At 42.4% G+C, this 20,030-nt stretch overlaps 1 protein-coding gene across 2 annotated transcripts; it reads right to left on the minus strand.

Annotated features, from left to right (window-relative positions):
* Positions 1 to 8,746: 8,746 nt before the first annotated feature.
* tprkb (Tp53rk binding protein) lies at positions 8,747 to 20,017 on the minus strand. Of its 2 annotated transcripts, XM_068059008.1 has the most exons (6): positions 19,930 to 19,988; positions 17,066 to 17,148; positions 14,164 to 14,350; positions 11,756 to 11,878; positions 10,229 to 10,405; positions 8,747 to 9,056 (listed from the first exon to the last, which is right to left on the minus strand). In XM_068059008.1, the coding sequence occupies exons 3-6, from the start codon at positions 14,302 to 14,304 to the stop codon at positions 8,970 to 8,972; spliced, it is 528 nt and encodes a 175-aa protein (XP_067915109.1). In that variant the 5' UTR covers positions 14,305 to 14,350; positions 17,066 to 17,148; positions 19,930 to 19,988; the 3' UTR covers positions 8,747 to 8,969. The 2 variants fall into 2 exon arrangements, with proteins under 2 accessions (XP_067915109.1, XP_067915110.1); XM_068059009.1 differs by lacking the exon at positions 17,066 to 17,148 and having other exon boundaries at positions 19,930 to 20,017.
* Between the last annotated feature and the right edge of the window lie 13 nt (positions 20,018 to 20,030).

The raw sequence follows: 20,030 nt of genomic DNA on the forward strand, positions 1-20,030 counted from the left end.
AATTTTCCTCCACACAAGATCAGGGGGCAGGTTGTTCAACCTTGCCCGTCTAAGAGCGAAGTCCAAAGTACGGAAAGTCCTCATCAGAGAACTCCTCTTTGCTGACGATGCTGCTTTAACATCTCACACTGAAGAATGCCTGCAGAGTCTCATCGACAGGTTTGCGGCTGCCTGCAATGAATTTGGCCTAACCATCAGCCTCAAGAAAACGAACATCATGGGGCAGGATGTCAGAAATGCTCCATCCATCAATATTGGCGACCACGCTCTGGAAGTGGTTCAAGAGTTCACCTACCTAGGCTCAACTATCACCAGTAACCTGTCTCTAGATGCAGAAATCAACAAGCGCATGGGTAAGGCTTCCACTGCTATGTCCAGACTGGCCAAGAGAGTGTGGGAAAATGGCGCATTGACACGGAACACAAAAGTCCGAGTGTATCAGGCCTGTGTCCTCAGTACCTTGCTCTACGGCAGCGAGGCCTGGACAACGTATGCCAGCCAAGAGCGACGTCTCAATTCATTCCATCTTCGCTGCCTTCGGAGAATACTTTGCATCAGGTGGCAGGACTATATCTCCAACACAGAAGTCCTTGAAGCGGCCAACACCCCCAGCTTATACACACTACTGAGTCAGCGGCGCTTGAGATGGCTTGGCCATGTGAGCCGCATGGAAGATGGCAGGATCCCCAAAGACACATTGTACAGCGAGCTCGCCACTGGTATCAGACCCACCGGCCGTCCATGTCTCCGTTATAAAGACGTCTGCAAACGCGACATGAAATCGTGTGACATTGATCACAAGTCGTGGGAGTCAGTTGCCAGCATTCGCCAGAGCTGGCGGGCAGTCGTAAAGACAGGGCTAAATTGTGGCGAGTCGAAGAGACTTAGTAGTTGGCAGGAAAAAAGACAGAGGCGCAAGGGGAGAGCCAACTGTGCAACAGCCCCAACAAACAAATTTCTCTGCAGCACCTGTGGAAGAGCCTGTCACTCCAGAATTGGCCTTTATAGCCACTCCAGGCGCTGCTTCACAAACCACTGACCACCTCCAGGCACTTACCCATTGTCTCTCGAGATAAGGAGGCCCAAAAGAATTCAGTCCAATGAGTCCAACTGGCTCTTTGCAGACCAATCCAGTCAGTGCCACTCCCCCGCTCGATCCCCGTATTACTGAATTGTGACCATAATAAAACATTAAGTCTACAGAATTTTAATATGGATATATGAGTGCTCTGCCTTCATTGATCTTTGTGTCTCTCACCTAGCTGTCTCATTCTGCCTCTTGCATCTCTTTCATTCCCTTTATTTATCCTTTTCTCCCTCTCCAGTATGATTGGCCTGGATTTTGCAGTTGTAATGACAGCAAAACTGTCAGCATTCACCATCATTACACTGCGAAATTGACAGCAACTTCTGGCATCTGTACACGATGTTAAATGTGGAAATCCAGAAGTTGCTATCATGATTCCCTGCTCTTCCGCAGGGTGCGGTGCTGAAATTCATGCAGCTAGAAATCTTTTGAAATCACTTAAATTGATTTGACCATCCGCTTATAAGCTATTTTACTTGTAAAAACTCTAGAAAAAAGTTATGCCTTGTTGAGGTGTAACTGGATTTGTAACAGCACACTAAGTTCAAAATTATAGCTGAACAACCTCACTGACCCTGAAAAACTAAGTATATATTTGTGGAATGTTAGTACTTCTCCATTATGATAAAAAACATAGTTTTTTTGTTTTTTAAAAGTTTCTTTATGCTATTTCAGCTTCTGCCTTAATACCATGTATATGTCCCTATCTTTATTTTGCTGTCTGTAAAAAGATTAAAAAGTGAAGGATAATCAGTGTTAGTTACTTCCTGGCTTTCTGTTTGTGGAAATTCTTCAACGCGATTAGCTGCTTAGCCTACTTGATGACATCACTGTTGCTGGACTCCAGAGATCCCCTATCACTGGTGCTAGAATCAAATTAACTTCGGGAGCAGTGAAATTCACGCCAGGGATCACTAGATCTTTGTGGGCAACTTTCTTAGAGGTCAGTGGCATGCAAAATGCATGAAATATTAAATGGCCAGTAATGCTGAAGAGTTAGGCCTGGGAACAGCTAAGGTAGGCAGGTAGCACCAATAAATTGTAAATGGCCAATCAGGCTAAAGGCAGCAAAGTGGCAGGGCATGGACAAGAAGGTCAACAGTTCTGAATGCCATGAAAGGTGAAGTCAGGTTTGGGCCAGCATTGGAAAGTGGGTAGACTGCAGATGGAGTGAAGTAATGCAATCGTCTTAATTCTGTGGGAGACCTGCAATGCAATGTAAGTAATGATTACATTTAACTTTGGAAAGTATAGTAGCCAGACATTACTGTCTCACAGGTGTGACAAAATAACTGCAAAGGATATGTACGTCAACAAGAAGTGCTCACAGCTTCAAGATTTTTATTCATTCACAGGGAGTTGCTCGTGAAGTCAGCATTTGTTGTTTATCCATAGTTGACCTTAAGACGTAAACACAGAAAATACTGAAAATACTCAGCTGGTCCGGCAGCAACTGTAAGAGAGAAACAGAGTTAAAGGGTTGAATTCTTATCTTGGGGACAGGAAACAGGAGCCGGAGCTGTTTCCGGGTCCTGAATCTGCTCCCAGGGTAAAACAGTCACTGACCTGGAAATTTGACCGGGGCACCTCCTTAATTGGTATGGAGACAGGTTTCCTATTAGGGCGGCAGGCTGTCTCTAAAAACTGGAGGGCCAATCAGAGGTCTTCCAGCTTCAGAGGAGCACCGGACCGGGCTGCTGTACAAGGTATGTAACCACATACAGAAGTATGCACATGTAGAAGTATGCACTTCTACAAGAAGGTGCCCTCTCAGCTACATTTTAAAAACTTTAAATAAAAAATACAAAAAGCAGCCAGACCACCACCATGTGTGTGCGTGTGGGCGGGCAGCCCCTCTACAAGGTGGTCTTTAGCTGCACACCCAACCAAGCAGGCAGGGAGGGTCTATAATCATGCCTGTGGCATTAACACCCCGTCCTGCCGCTGGGTGCCTGCCTCCTGGCAGTTGAACTGCCTCCATCGCGTTGAGAAACTGGAAAATCGCAGTTGTCTCCTTAATCCCTGGTACAAGGCTCTTAACGAGCCTAATTGCCTGCCCGTCTCATGGGGGTTGTCGGGAAAGGGGTGAGGAAGCTGGCATACCAGCTGGCCTTATAATGTTTGGGCCCCATCAGCCTCCATTCCTGACATCAGCAGTGTCCGAAAATTCAACCCAACAATTTGGGTCTATGACCTTTCATCAGACTTGGAGAAGTTAGAAATGTAAGTGGTTTTGAGCAAGTGAAAGCAGAGAGTGTGGGGAAGAACAAAAGGGAAAGTCTGTGATCAGGTGGAGGGCAGGAGAGATTAAATGATAAAAGGCTTCGTGGTGTAAGGCCAAAGGCAGTGATAATGGAACAAGTAAAGAAACAAAAACTGCATCTGCAGTATCTTCTTTTTGTGTTAGTGTTTAATTCACTGTCACTTCTCTTCCAGGAATGCCCATCTTGAAGAAGTTCTGCTCTTCTCTCAAATGGGATTTCCATTTGTTTCTTCTACCTTGCTCACCGTCATTGCTTTCTATTTCCCTTCTCCTGTTTGATCAGGTCATAGAGTCATTTATGGCGTAGAAGGAGTCCACACCAGTCAGTCTCACTCCCCCACTCGATCCCCGTAGTCCTGCAAGTTTAATTCCTTCAAGTGCTCAACCAATTTCCTTTTGAAATCATTGATTGCCTGTGCTTCCACCACCCTCGTTGGCAGCGAGTTCCAGGTCATTACCACTCACTGCATAAATAAATTCTTCCTCATATTCGCCCTCTATATCTTGCCCCAAAACCTTCAATCTGTGTCCCCTAGCCCTTATATCCTCAGTTAATGGGAACAGTTTTTCCTTGTCTAACTTATCTAAGCCTGTCATAATCTTGCACATCTCCATCAAATCTCCCGTCAATCTCCTTTGCTCCAGGGAGAACAACCCCAGCTTTTCCAACCTAACTAAAATCCCCCATCCCTGGAACCATTCTGGTAAAGCTCTTCTGCACTCTCTTACACACTACCTGAAGGGGTGGTAGAGGCAGGAACCCTGAGCACTTGAAATGCCATAGCATATAAGGCTTTGGGCAAGTGCTGGAAAATGGGGTTCGAATAGATAGGTGCTTGATGGCTGGCACAGACACGATGGGCCAGAGGGCCTGTTTCTGTGCTGAATAACTCTATGACTTGATGGCTCTCAAGGACTCACATCTTTCTTAAAGTGTGGTGATCAGAACTGGATGCAATACTGTAGTTGGGGCCTAACCAGAGCTTTATAAAGGTTCAGCATAACTTCCTTGCTTTTGTACTCAATGCCTCTATTTATGAAACCCAAGATCCCATACGCTTTGCTAACCACTCTCTCAATATGTATTGCTCCTACCAAAACCTACTTTCACAGTCACATCTCCTTCCTCAGCAACTGTCTCCAGCTCCAATTTATTCCACATGGATTCCAACTGAAATTCTTTGTGTTTTGGATCCACCCACGATTACAGATATCTCCGAGATATTCAGCATTCCTTGAACTGCTGTTCTTGCCGCATCCTGATATTGACACTCAATCCCATGCATTGTAACATGTACACTCTCGACCTCTCTCTTTAGCAGCACCGACTCACTCTATCTCAAAGCAGTCCTGGTCCTCAGTTTCATTTCCTCCTTCGCCTGATCTGCTGCTTTAACAAAAAGTTTTTTATCTTCCTTTCAGGTGTGAAGGATCGCAAGCTTCAACAACTCATGAATACCAACACCCCTCGATTTTTCTTCCCCTTCACTTTCCTCTGACCCCATCCCTTCTTCCAATCTCACCCCTTGCCATGTATTCACGATCCCTCTGACCTTCTCTTTCTGACTCTGAATATTTGTCCTCAGCTTCATCCCCTTATGTCTCCACCGCAATGAATTTTGAGCTCGGCACAACATTGAGCTCTTCTTCCTTCACCTTCACCTCCACGCCCACTTCTTTGGCCAGAAGTCTCCCACTTCCCCACCACACACTCCCCCCCACACCCACCCACCCCCCCCCCAACCGCTCTGTGGATTTTTAACTCATCTCCAGTATTCTGCCTCTACCTGGACCCCTCCCTCTGACCTCTTACTCTTTCTAGATCTTTTCATTGAGAACTGCTTGTGTGACATTAGTCATCTCAATTTCTCTGCTCCCTTAACTCACTCTAACTTAGCTACCTCTGACCTTGCAGCACTCCATTCTCTCAGTCACACCCTAAAATTGTCATCAAACCTGCTGACATAGGTGTTACCTTGTTGTCTGGCATGTCGATCTCTACCTAGCAAAGGCCAAAAGCCAACGCTCTACATTTCCTCTTACCTCTCTCTGGACAATGATCCCACCATCGAATATCAAGCCAGTGTTTCCAAGACTGTCATTGACCTCATCTCCTCCGGAGATCTTCCCTCCACAGATTCCAACCTCATGATCTCCCAAACCCAAACAGTCCATTTCTATCTCCTTCTCAATATCCACAAACAGGATTACTCTGGTAGACATAGAGTCATAGTCATAGAATCGTAGAAACAGGCCCTTCGGCCCACCGCATCCATGCCGACCATAATGCCAATCTATACTAATCACACCTGCCTGCATTAATTCCATATCCCTCTATGCCTTGCTCATTAAAGTACCTTTAAGCTCTTCAACTCTACATATTAGCTGTAGATCTATGCAAGCCTCTCTGCTTAGGAGTAAACAACTCTGATTCTTGATTGCATATAAGGTCTCAGGAATTTCCTTTCCCCAGTAACTAAAATTGTTTACAGCTTTCCCAATACCTTCAACTCGATGCCTCCAGGCAGATATAATGGTTTACTTACATAGTGGTTGTAAAATTTCGGGAGCAGGCTGGGAGGGGCACAAAATCAGGTGGGATAGCAGGGGGCTCCATGCCCGTGCCTACCCACCCCCACTGGTAATTTACCAGCGGTGGAGGAGGTGGCAGACAGCCCGCCAGCTCTTAGGCCAATTGAGGCTCTTAAGCGGGCAATTAATGGCCAGTTAAGGGCCTTGTCCTTTCACTGCTGGTATTTTACCAGCAGTAGATGGACACCACCACCTGGGGAAGCCACCCAGTTAAACCTGGTGGCCTCATTGCAGGCTGGGGGTTCCCTCCTGATCGGACCCCATGGAGGGCCCCTCAGCAGCACAGTCTGGCCTTGCTGGAACACCCCCTGCCCTTGCAGGGCCTGGATGATTTGCCCTGGTGAGATCTGACCTCACATAACTTATTCTCCAGCTTCCATTACTGGCTGGATCTGGGTACTGCTGCAGTCCTAGCAGTGACCACCACTCCTCAGTGGCACTGCTGGAACTGAAGAGCTGCTGGCCCTCCGATTGGCCAGCAGCTCTTGGAGTCAGTGTATCCTGCCTCAGAGTGGGTGGGAGGGCAGGTGGGGGCAGCCACGACAGCAGGCAGTTAATTGCCTAAGAACCATCTTGGCTTCCAGAGCTAGCGGAGGCGAACTTGTCCCCAGCTTTCCAGCAGGCGGGCAGGGACACCTCTGTCTCATAAAACCCTGGCCATTGTTTCGGCCTGTTCCCCCCAACGACCTCATTTCTTCCTTTGTCAACTCTATTCTTTTCTCCCTTTGTCCAGTCTCTTCCCACCTACATCTGTGACTCTTCCAATGCCCTCCGTCATTTTAACTCTTACCAGTTTCCCGGGCCTAGCCACCTTCTTTCACTATGAATGTCCAATCCCTCTATACCTCCGTCCGCACCAGGATGGTCAGAGAACTCTCCGCTTCTTCCTTGAATGAAGGCCAAAGTAGTCCCCATCCACCAGCACCATCCTCTGCCTGGCTGAACATGTTCTCACATTGAACATCTTCTCCTTCAACTCCACTCACTTCCTCCAAATAAAAGGTGTTGCCATGGGTACCCACATGGATCCTGCTTATGTCCGCCTTTTTGTGGGATATGTAGAACATTCTTTGTTCCATTCCTACTCAGGCCCCCTCCATCATCTGTCTTTCCAGTACTTTGATGACTGTATCCGTGCCATTTCTTGCTCTCGCCCTGAACTGGAAAATTTCATGGACTTTGTTTCCAATTTCCACCCTGCTCTCACCTTCATATGGTCCAGCTCTGACTCTTCCCTTCTTTGACCTCTCTGTCTCCATTTCTAGGGATAAGCTATCTACCAATACTCACTATAAGCTCACTGATTCCCACAGCTACCTTGACTACATTTCCTCACAGCCGGCTCCCTCTAAGGACTCTATTCCATTCTCCCAGTTTCTCCGTCTGTTGCATCTGTTCACACAATGCAACCTTCCATACTCGCACATCCGACATGTCTTCCTTTTTCCTCAACCAAAGGTCCCCCCCCCCCCCCCCACTACCATGGTTGATAGGGCCCTCGACCGTGTCTGTTCTATTTCACATACTTCTGCTCTCACCACTTCCCTTCCCTCCTAGAAAGATAGGATTCCCCTTGTCCTCACCTTCCACCCCACCATCCTCCACCATTCCCATTACCTCGAGCGTGCTGCCACCATCAAACACATCCTGCCCCTCCCCTTTTAGCATTGTGAAGGGACCATTCCCTCCATGACGCCCTGGTCCACTCCTCAGTCACCTCCAACTAACCCTCCTTTTCCTATGGCACATTTCCATGCAAGCGTAGGGGATGCAACACGTGCCCTTTTACCTCCTCCCTTCTCACTGTCCAAAGCCCCAAACATTCCTTCCAAGTGAAACAGTGATTTACTTGTACTACTTTCAACTTAGTATGCTGTATTCACTGCTCACGATGAAAATAGGTGATCTTATGCAGAACACCTCCATTCAGTCATCAAATGACCCCGAGCTTCCAGTCACCTGTCATTTTAATTCTCCACCTTGATCTCACTCGACCTTTCTGTCTTTGGCCTCCCTCAGTGTTCTTTTGAAGCTCAACATAAGCTCAAGTAGCAGCATCTCATCTTTTGACTGGGCACTTTAGAACCTTCTGGCCTCGACATTAATTTCAACAATTTTAGATCGTAAACTCTGCCCCCATTTTGTTTCATGTTTCTTTTGCTGGTTTGTTTTTTTTCTCTCCTGTTTCTTTACTTGGCATTCAGACAGCAGCTATCCTGCCACTCACACCTCCTCTAAACAGATCTTTCATTTCACTTGTCCCATTACCACTCCCTTTGGCCTTGCACAATGAATCATTTAATCTCTCCCACCCTCCACCCTATCACATATCTTCCCTCTCATTCTTCTTCCCACTCCCCCACCCCCTCCCCCTTGCTCAAAACCTATTACATTCCTAACTTGTCCAAGGTCTGATGAAAGGTCAAACAGACCTGAAACATTAACTCTATTTTCCGCATTTTCGGCTTTTTTTTTCCAGATTTTCAGCAAAAAGTATTTTGCTTTTGATCGAAAAGTTGGTGGTGGGCCTTCTTTGTGAATCACTGCAGTCCACATGCTCCCAGTGTTATTAGGTAGAGAATTTCAAAATTTTGACCCGCCGATCTATGTCTAAGTCGGAATGGTGCAGGATTTGGAGGTGATGGTGTTCTCATACACTTGCTGCTCTTGTTCTCCTCAATGGTGATGATTACTTTTGAAAGTCCTGTTCAAGCAGCCTTGGTGAGTTGCTGTTGTACTTCCTGTATATACTATAGCCACAGTGCTCTGAACTCTTTAAAAAAAATAATGCTCATGAACTTACAGGATTTTTATTGAAAATAATTTTCATACAGATTTGCTTCGACATTTGGATTTAAACTTGAACTTTTTACAAGTGTTTTGTAAAACTAGCTGCAGCTAGCTTTGATTTTCAGTTCAAATACACATAAAAGTGGAGGTAAAGTTTACAGTTTGTACACAGCTACTCTCTTTATTTCAGACCAACAAAATCCTTGAAGAGTCCTTATAAGACAACAGTTTCTTTTGTCACAGAATATCTTTCACCGACATTCGACAAATGATTGCATCCAATAACTTTCCAACTTGTTCCTCAGCAGGAGCCACTTTGTAAAACTGTGGAAAGCAAAACATTTTAATTTGGACTTAAGTAAGAGCAAGGGTCCCTTATTTGAAAAGAAATTCACGTTTCACACACCACACTGCCCCGCCCTGCCACCACCTCCCCTTCTGTCTCCCTGTGTCTTGCACAATTCTTGGTAGGAGAAACATTGCTTCAAATCTGCTTAAAGCCCGCCATAGACAGGTGGTCTGAGGTGATTCACCCACCCTTCCAACGAAGAAATGAACTGGCCTCTGCTGTATGTGTCTTACAACAGCATGGAGAAGATCAGACATGATGTATATAAAGGATCGCAGGTGTGAACAGGCATCTGCCATTGATGTCCTCAATCTTAATTAGGCTTTCTTTGTTACATCACTGGAGTATGCTGCAACATTGTGCCGTCAATGATTCAGCTTTCAAAATATTTTGATACTGCAAGCTTCATATAAACAAATTTAAATTTTAATAGGAACATCTGGTGGTGTCAATATAACTAATCTGAAAAGTAGCACAAAATATACAACTTAGATTGAGTGATTCAGCACATCAATTTGTTTTTGTCGAGCTAGTTTTAATTTTGAGGGGTTAAACTGCATTGAAATGCAATAGTTGCAGTACAAAATAAACTCAGCTGCAAAGCCTAATTTATACCACTGTTAAGGCTGTTTAGATAATTTGCAAGTGAGTGGAATGTAAATTGTGTTTGAAATGCAGATAGCTTTAAGACAAAGCTAATTTTGAAAATTTGTAATGAGGCCCAGGCTAATGCCTGGGGACATGGGTTCAATTCCACTATGGCAGCCGGTAGAATTTAAGTTCAATTAATTAATAAATGCAATTAATTAATAAAAATCTGGAATTGAAAGTTAGTCTCAGTAATGGTGCCATGAAGCTATCAATTGTCATAAAAACCTTTCTTACAATCCTATATGGTTCACTAATGTCCTTTAGGGAAGGAAATTGCCGTCCTTACCTGGCCTGGCTTACATGTGACTCCAGACCCACAGCAATGTAGTTGACTCTTAACTGCCCTCTGAAATAGCCTAGCAAGCCACTCAGTTGTCAAGGGCAATTAGGGATGGGCAACAAATGCTAGCTTTGCCAGTGACGCCTGCATCCCATGAAAGAATAAAAAAAATTGAAGGCCCATTATTTCTTGCAAGTTGCCTTGTAGTTTACATACCTTTTTAATTTTGGTCACATCTGCTATTGTTGAGATATCCTGAACACAGATTTGTTGTCCCTCCACTTGGCTTATGATATCTTCTAAATTAGATTTTTTCTCTCCATCATCCACCAGAACAATGAGAACAGCAGAGTCACTATCTGAAATCCCAAACTTTTTGAAGGCATCTGAAATCTTGAGAAACATACTAATGAGATTGAAGCATTTTGGGAATTTTGATCTTCCTTTATTCTTCACGGATAGGATCTGGGACCAAGTTACGTTTAAGTACTGTGTTTTAAAGCAAAGTGAATTTAAAAAGAACAAAGGCTGCAGCAATGAAACAGAGGAAGAGTTTAATGAGCCAACCATCCTTATTCAAAAACAAGAAATGCTGGAATCACTCAGCAGGTCTGGCAGCATCTGTGGAAAGAGAAGCAGAGTTAACGTTTCGGGTCAGTGACTCTTCTTCGGAACTGACAAATATTAGAAAAGTCACAGATTATAAGCAAGTGAGGTGGGGGTGGGGAAAGAGATAACAAAGGAGAAGGTGCAGATTGGACCAAGCCACATAGCTGACCAAAAGGTCACGGAGCAAAGGAAAACAATATGTTAATGGTGTGTTGAAAGACAAAGCATTAATACAGATTAGGTGTAAATACACTGAATATTCAACAGCAGCAAGTGCAAACCTGAAAAAAAACAGTGGGTAAGCAAACTGAACAAACTAAGATGAAATGAAATAAATGCAAAAAAAGATTGTAAAAAATGTAAAAAAAGAATGTAAAAAAAAAAGGAAGAAAAAATAACTAAAAATGAAAGTAAAATGGGGGGCTGTCATGCTCTGAAATTATTGAACTCAATGTTCAGTCCGGCAGGCTGTAGTGTGCCTAATCGGTAGATGAGATGCTGTTCCTCGAGCTTGCGTTGATGTTCACTGGAACACTGCAGCAATCCCAGGACAGAGATGTGAGCATGAGAGCAGGGGGGAGTGTTGAAATGGCAAGCAACCGGAAGCTCAGGGTCCTGCTTGCGGACTGAGCGGAGATGTTGTCTACAATGACTTGGTACGCTAAATAATGCATTATTCTGTTCCCAACAGCCTCACAAAACAACCACACCTGTAGTGGGGATAATTCTATCATTCTAATTATGTTATCCCAGCACGAAATGTTGCCTGAGAATTTTCTCTTGAAGTGGTTGGTTGGCTTGACCGACAGAATGTCGAGCAAATCCCTGAACGGAAAAGGAGCTGGAGGTTCAATGGTTCTTTTTCTATTCTTGACACCATCTTTGAAATAAAAATATTCATTTTTAACTACAAATTACATAGTGAGTGGCATTATTCCAGTGAAGCCACTGAATTTTCCACCGTGAAGATACTATCAGTTCACAATTGTGAGGTTCAACTCTATAGTTATGTAACTGGTGTATTCAGGTGGCAACAAGGCACTCAACTGCAAAGCAGCCTGAATACATCTGATAATACATATGTGAGATTACAGCACACTCCAAAATTAATTCAATGTTAAGATCAAATCTTACATTATTTGTTGGTGAGAGATTAAATATGATTTCAGAATAAAGGCTTCTTGTCTTCATTTTGACCAGTTTGTGTAAATGAACTGCTTTGTTGGCTGCCACGAGTATCTGAAATGGATCAATTACCTGCAAGAAAAGATAAAGACTATGTGTATAGTTTACATAAAAAGAGGTTATTGCACTGACAGCTCCATGTGTTAATTCACATTGTTATTATTGATAAAACCACAGGAGTAGATATATTTTAGACACAAATCAAATCACTTTGACAACTTACAATATTATAATTACAGAACAAAATCTTCTGAAAACAAACCAGCTCTGCAATTAATATTTTTACATTCAATAGTTTTAGTTCTGACTTACTGATAGTGATTTTATTCTAGGAAGTTTGCTTTTTTTTTTTAAAAACAGTTGCTTTTTGAAATATAAATACATATTCAAGGATCACATATTATTACATCCATCAGGAGTGATCCCAAAGGAATTTTGGACAGTGCTGAAATTGGAACCTGCAGCAGTGCTGCAAGGAAGCAGGGTTAATGGTAGAATTCCATTTTTGAAGTATTAGCTTAAAGTAGCATGGTAATGGCAGAATTCAAAGATGGGGTTAAGAAGTTTCAGGTTGGACAATATTAAGCTAGAACAAGTTGCAGGTGATACAATAGTAAATGGAAACCCACTTGATCATATTGTGTGAGGTATTGATAAGAGAACCATTTTTTTTGGACTGCTGACCATTTGATCAAGGGAACTAAGGGCAGATGAAGAGATTATTATCTTTGCCCAATCCAAAAGCAAGTTTGCATGCAAAGTAAAGTGAACAATACAAGAAAGGTGTGACTGTAGAGTCACAGAGCCTGGATCACAAGGTGATCAAATGACATGGCAGGAAAGCAGACAGGATGTAAATGGGGAGAAAGATAGAATCAAAGGAAGAGGCAGGGGTGACATCTCTACCCAGAGGAACATATTATTCCTAAAGTGATTCTATTTACTTCACTTAATCCGTATCAAGAAAGTCATCACACAACCAATATGGAGTCTCCCTGGAATGCTCACCTGCATCACTTCAGTCATTTTTACTAACTTTCGCTATGCTGTGGAAATGGTATCAGGAGTAATTATGGAGCTTGTAAGCTACAAAGTTTTACGGCTTCAGCGGGAGAAGTTTGGGTGTACCTTGGGATATCTTGCCTTCTGCACTGATATAGAACGCAACTAACTCAGTACATTAATGAAGCCTTGGAATAGCTCAATTATGTACAGCACCAAAAGATAGAATGTCATTCCAGTAAATTAAAAACTCAAGTTTTGTTACCTAACCATGCACGTCTGAAGGTCATGCAATGTTGCCAGGCAATACAAAAACATGTGCATCGGCAAGATATAGATCATGAAACTGGCACACAGGGAGCAAGGTCAAATCAAGCAGAAATTATTTAGATTATGTGATGACACAGTTGTTAATCTTCAAACTTAAATGCAAAAACAAACAATCAACATCAGTGCACAATTGTGAAAATATGAATTTAGATTTAAGAAATATCCTTATAAAGTGTAAGAATATAACTAGGAATACAAATTAATGCATGAAAGAAAGTGGTTCATCTCAGTTGACATTGGAGTGATAGGAGAAAAAGAATGGAGGAACATGTCCAGAATTAGACGACAGATACTCTATACCAACAGACCGCAGAAGAGCACATGATCAATATTCCTACGTATGAAACCACACTCAAAACAATTTGCATCATAGAATGGTAGATGGAGCTACTTAGTAACTGCTACTTTGCAGAACTTAATTTCACATGAAAAAAAAATAAAGGTTGCTGGTTGTCTATTTCCCTCACTGCCAAGATTTACCTTACAGCATATGTGAATGTCCTTGAAGCTGGTCTGGGTGGGACAGGGAAAAAAAAGTGACCACAACCAAACATGATGCCTTCCTCACCCAAAAATGTATACATATAAATTTCTAACAATTGGATAGTAATAAGGAGTGAAACCCTGTCTTTTCTTTTAATCTTTATCCCTAAAGCTACTAAAGCCAGTTTTAACATGCCTTTATTATCCCAGCTGAGATCAGCTGTTTCAACATTTGGTCAGTGACTGCCTGGTATAAATGGGTCAGCACTCTTGTTATGAATTATTCACCAACCCAGAGTCATCCCCTAAAAGGTAACAGTACAATAAAACTTTTAACAAAATAACATGAAACTGGAACCACACTTTGTTTAAATAAAATACTGTACAAGAATCAATAAACACATTGCTTATTCTGCTCATGAGCTGGTGGTGTAGCTCAGTTACACCATCTCCTTCACTCATGGAATAAATATCATATTCAACAATCAGTATACAGCAGCCTCTATATACACTCACAGTGGTAATTAGATTATTATCCTCACCATTGATGCATTTATTAATGCTCCATCTATGGCTCCCTCCACAGCTTTCTTTCGAAGTTCAGCAGCATTTTTAACATCTTTAAACAACAAAAGTGTTACAGTGCATTCTGGAAAAAGTTTTAGTTTATGTGCCATAATCATCTTCTTTATCAGCTAAAAGCAGCAATTCACTGGACGATAATCATACCTAAAGTAACAGAATGATTTCAACTATTAATAAAACACATCACAAAAAGACAACTTCATAGCCATGTAAAATCCTTCTTTCAAAAAATTGTAAGGTTCATGCCAGGACTAACACACTTACCAATTGGTAATGGAAAAAGTTAAAAACAGAAATACCCAGGAATGCATTTGCTTTCTGGTTAGACACTAATCCAACAAAACAACTTTTTTTTTGTATAAAGACATACGACATTGAATGGTGAATGACTGGGTATAAAATATGACTTTACACATCTTAGAATTTCTAAACTACACTCTTCTAGCTGCCCCTGTTCCCCTGATAAGGCACAAAGTGTCAACACAGGATTCCCTAAATGTAAAGAAAAATGTTGTTTATTGTCTTTCACTGGTCACGTAATTAAATCACACCAAATTCAGCATTATTTTCCAGGTTATTTAAAATCCCTGTATAACTTTTAGAAACTATTTTGCAAAGTCAGCAAATTGATGGCCTTTTAATATCTTCACTTTTTGGGGCTTTTGTTTTCTTAGAAACATTGGGAAGACCTACAGTGTGGTAATAAAAATGTCCTAAGCAGAGTGATTAATAACGTTAACAAATGACAGGGTTAGTAGTTTAGGATTTTGGATGTTAGTGTAGTGCATCTCTAACTCAGTTAGCCTTGCTCATTTCACATCTACCACAACGACTGACATGAGAGTGATCCAATCATATCTGTCACTGTTCCATCACAAAAATGGAGTTAAATTGCAGATTACTTAGTCAGCTCTCAAACTTAGTGATGGCCTTGGCTGGGTAGTAACAGCATTATTTCGAAATTAAACTTCTGAACTGCAGACTATTAGTGACTACTACACAAACCATCAATTCAGACTTCTAGCTTTTAACAAAGTTGGACAAACTAGCAATATTATGATTTGACTAATACAGATTGGGGGATGGGAAAGAAAAATAAGCTGTTACCATGGTCACATAACAGTAGATGGGGGAAAATATTAACACTTAATTGCAAAGATGGAGCATAGGATGCGCGTGAACAAGATACCAAGATACTACAGTTTAGGCCAAGGAAAATTAGCTGTGCTTGTCCACTATTTAAAAAAAAAAATTCACAAACATAAAGCAGTGCATACGCTTGTTAAAATCAAAATATCCAGTGTTATGATTCATGTTAGGATCAACCAAACAAAAAAATAGCGTTTATCAAATAACCACAATGGAAAAAAAAAAATCAATAAACTAGATTTCACCTTATTTCTGTATTTTAATGGTCAAATCAATATGAATTAAATGTTATACAGCGGATACAACAGAGTTAGACCTTGCTTTATCCTAATGTCGCCTGCGAATGGCCCTTGGTGAAAGTTCCGTTGCAATTGTGGGCAGCACAGTGGTACAGTGGTTAGCACCGCAGCCTCACAGCTCCAGGGACCCGGGTTCAATTCTGGGTACTGCCTGTGCGGAGTTTGCAAGTTCTCCCTGTGACCGCGTGGGTTTTCGCCGGGTGCTCCAGTTTCCTCCCACTGCCAAAGACTTGCAGGTGATAGGTAAATTGGCCATTGTAAATTGCCCCTAGTGTAGGTAGGTGGTAGGGGATATGGGATTACTGTAGGGTTAGTATAAATGGGTGGTTCTTGGTCAGCACAGACTCGGTGGGCCGAAGGGCCTGTTTCAGTGCTGTATCTGTAAATAAATAAAATAAATAAATTATGTCGACCATGAGCTCACGGTTGACAAGTCCAATATGGATAAAGAACAGGTGAGGAGATGAAACTCCGACTGACCAAAACTCCAAAGGCACAAAATGTCGAATGCTGCCACGACTATTTTCCAGGCCAATCTCCAAAATGGTGCTCAGCTCCCAACTAAACAGGTTTCCTAATCCAGTACTGTTAACAGCTGCAGACGAATGTCGATGTCCACACAAAAGGTAGGTATCCCAAAATAAACTGACAGCTTCACTAAATGACAACATTTCTGATGACAATGGATTTCCTTCAAATATAACTGACAAAGAGGGAAATCTCCACCACAAACTCTGAGTACTGTCAAAATAGCAACCAAACTGGGAGAGAAGCCCTTGCTGTTTTTTTAAAATATTGTAACCTTTATTGCAACATTCAAATACCAAATGTTCTAGGTGCAACGACTTTCATTCCCAATACAAGGCATCAGGAATAAGGTAGAAGGACCTCTAATTACAACCAGAACATGTCTCTTCTAATCTTTGTTATACCTATTGAACCAGAATTCCCTGTGTGTACAGTCACTTATGCATTGACTACATAGCTTTGTAGCATAAGAATATGGACTATCATCACAATAGTTTCAATTTTTTTCCAGTTTCTTTGTTTGGATAAACATGGTGGTTAACAAAACAAATCCAAGGAAAATGATTTAAACTGACTGTAATCCAGTAACGATGTTTAATTATTTGTGTAGGGAAAATCCTAGTGCTCGTATCAGAGGCAGATGGATTTATCACAGAGTACTAACAGGCATAGGCGATGAGGTTTCAAAGACACTGACAATCGTTATGAGGGATTTGATGGGTACTGGGAAGGTTAGTAATTTGAAAATTAACTATCGTAGAGTCCGTTTTCAAAAAGGCAAGAAAAGGTGAGAATGACTCACTGGGGTAACCTCAATGCCCTGTAAAATAAAAGAATTGATAACCTGGTAAACTGTAGATAAAACAGATTCAGAAGACCTTACCTGGCTAAGCTCCTGAACGTTTTTGAGGAAGTGGTACCACAAGTGGACTACAGGAAGCCCAAAGAGCTAATATAACTAGGCTTCTGAAAAATATTTGACAAACGTTTGCACAAAAGATTACTAATTTAACTCAAAAGTGGTGGGAATTCAGGGTAAAGCTTGGAATAGATTAAAAAACAGACTCAAGGATAGAAAATAGCCGTTACTAGTTGGAGAAATTATGTTGGCCAGGGGTGGGGGATGGGCGGCACGGTGAGCCTTGAGATTGATTTCAGATCATTACTGTTTTGAATTTGCATCGTTTCCTACATTACAATAGTGACTACATTTCAATAGTATTTCATTGGTTGTAAAGCATTTAGGGGCATCCTAAGTTTGGAACGGCACTATAATAAATTCAGGCCTTTTAATAACTTGTATTCACAAAGCCAATGCAAATTAGATAAATTTGCAGATACCAAAAGTAGGAGGGAAAGTTGATTGGAGGAGGGAACTCAGGAAATACACAGCGAATTGGACAAAACTATGTAAGTGGAAAGAATGACGGCAGATGAAATTTAATACAGACAAGCATTAGCAGTAAAGTACAACACAAAAAGAAAAATAAACATATCAATGGCTTTGTATTGGCTAAGAATGAAGTTGAAAGAAACCCAAGAGTCCTGAAGACTCAGATGCTCAACTGATACAGCAGAATCATCAAACAAAGCAAATAATTATTGAGATATGCAGCCAGAACAGTAAAGTCAGAGGGAACCACACATTGAGGGAGGAACATAAACCACACCAACAGAGAACAGTTGAGCTGTAGATCTAATTTCTGTTTCCTTACACCAATAATCCCAAGTATTCAATAGAATAAAATCAAATACCAATCAGGCTCACCCACATCCAGGACTCTTCTGATGCCCTCCGTCACTTCAAGTTTCCTGTTTCCTGGCCCTCACAGTCTCCTATTCACCATGGATGACTAATTGCTCGACACCTCCACCCCCCACCAGGATGGTCTGAGAGCTCTCCGCTTCTTCCTTGAACAGAGGCCCAACCAGTCTCCATCCACCGCCACCCTCCTCTTGGCTGAACTTGTTGTCATACTGAGCAACTTATCCTTTAAATCCACTCACTTCCTTCCAATAAAAGGTGTTACCATGGATACCCGCATGAGTCCTAGCTATGCCTGCCTTTTTTTTCTGGGATATATGGAACATTCCCTGTTCCTATCCTACTCTGGACCCTGCTTCACCTCTTTTTCTGGTACATTGTTGGCTGTATCGGTGCCATTTCCTGCTCTCGCCATGAACTGGAAAATTTCATCGACTTTGTTTCCAATTTCCACCCTTCTCTCACCTTCACACAACCCATCTCTGACTCCTCCCTCCCCTTCCTTAACATTTCTGTGTCCATTTCTGGGCATAGGCAATCAACCAATATTCAGCAAGCCCATGGACTCACACAGCTACCTGGACTACACTTTCTCACATCCCACATCCTGCAAGAACCCTATTCCATTCTCCCAGTTTCTCAGTCTCCATCACATCCGTTTGGACAATGCAATCTTCCATACTAGCACTTCCAATATGTCTTCTTTTTTCCTCAACCAAAGATCCCATTCCACAGTGGTTGACAGGGCTCTCGCTCGTGTCCGATTTATTTCATGCACTTCTGCTCTCACCCCTTCCCCTCCCTCCCAGAACCATGATAGGGTTCCCCTTGTCTTCACCTTCCACCCCACCAGCATCTGTATTAAATGGATTTTCACTGCCATTTCCGCCACCTCAAGCGTGATGCCCTCACAAAACACATCTTTCCCTCCCTTTCAGCATTTCGAAGTGACCGTTCTCTCTGTAGTAGCCTGGTCCACTCCTCAGTCACCTACATCACCATCCCCCTTTCCTGCAACACCTTTCCATGTAAGGGTAGGAGATGCAGCACCACCCTTTTACCTCCTCCCTTCTCACCATCCAAGGTCCCAAACACTCCTTCCAAGTTCCTTCTATGATTCTATTGCTGGAAGGTGGGATTAGAATGGGTGGATCGTTTTTCAGCCAGCACAGAAACAATGGGCCAAGTGGCCTCTTTCTGTACCTTAAACTTTCTAAGTGAAACAGCGATTTACTTGTACTTCTTTCAATTTAGTATACTGTATTCACAATGTGGTCTCCTCTACAATGGGGAGACTAAAGGCAGACTGCTTGACCTCTTTGCAGTACACCTCCATTCAGTCAAGCGTGACCCCAAGCTTCCTGTCACTTGTCATTTTAATTGGCTCCTAATCAGACCTTTCCATCCTTGGCCTGCTGCAGTGTTCCACTAAAGCTCAATGCAAGCTAGAAAAGCAGCACCTTATCTTTCCACTGGGCACTTTACAGCCTTCCAGACTCAACACTGAGTTCAACAATTTTATATCATAACCACTGCCCCCAATTAGTTTCATTTTTCTTTTCTGGTTTTTTTTTTCTCCCATTCCTTTCTTATTTATTTTACTCTACATTCAGGTGGCTGCTATCTTGCCAGTCACACCATTAGACATACTTTTTGTTCCTTTACTGGTCCCATTGCCACTCCCTTTGGCTTTGTATTATGAACCCTTTTGTCGTTTAATCTCTCCTATCCGCCACCCCATCACAACCCTTCCCTTTTATTCTTCTTCCCACCCTCCCCACTTTTACTTGTTCAAAACTCATTACATTTCTAACTTTTCCCAGTTCCGATGAAAAGTCACATAGACCTGCAACGTTAACTCTGTTTCTCTCTCCACAGACGCTACCAGACCCGCCTAAGTATTCCCTGCATTTTCTGTTTTAGTTTGGACCTCATCAGGTTCCTTCAGCATTTCACTTACATCCTCATTTAAATAAACTCACCAGTAACTCACAGTACAGCCACTAACCGGAAGCAACTCCGACCAACAAATCCATCCCCCGGCAGGCTTGGAACGACGATAAGGGTTCCGGACCCAATCGGA

The sequence above is a fragment of the Heterodontus francisci genome, chromosome 27 (assembly GCF_036365525.1).
Source record: "Heterodontus francisci isolate sHetFra1 chromosome 27, sHetFra1.hap1, whole genome shotgun sequence".
NCBI lineage: Eukaryota > Metazoa > Chordata > Chondrichthyes > Heterodontiformes > Heterodontidae > Heterodontus > Heterodontus francisci.

Coding starts and splice junctions, on each gene's coding strand:
- tprkb (XM_068059009.1), bottom strand. CDS start 14,304: ATGATTATGGCACATAAACTAAAACTTTTTCCAGAATGCACTGTAACA. Junction 11,879..14,163: donor CATTAATAAATGCATCAATG/GTGAGGATAATA, acceptor CTTTTCTTGCAG/GTAATTGATCCATTTCAGAT. Junction 10,406..11,755: donor ATCTCTCACCAACAAATAAT/GTAAGATTTGAT, acceptor ATGTTTCTCAAG/ATTTCAGATGCCTTCAAAAA.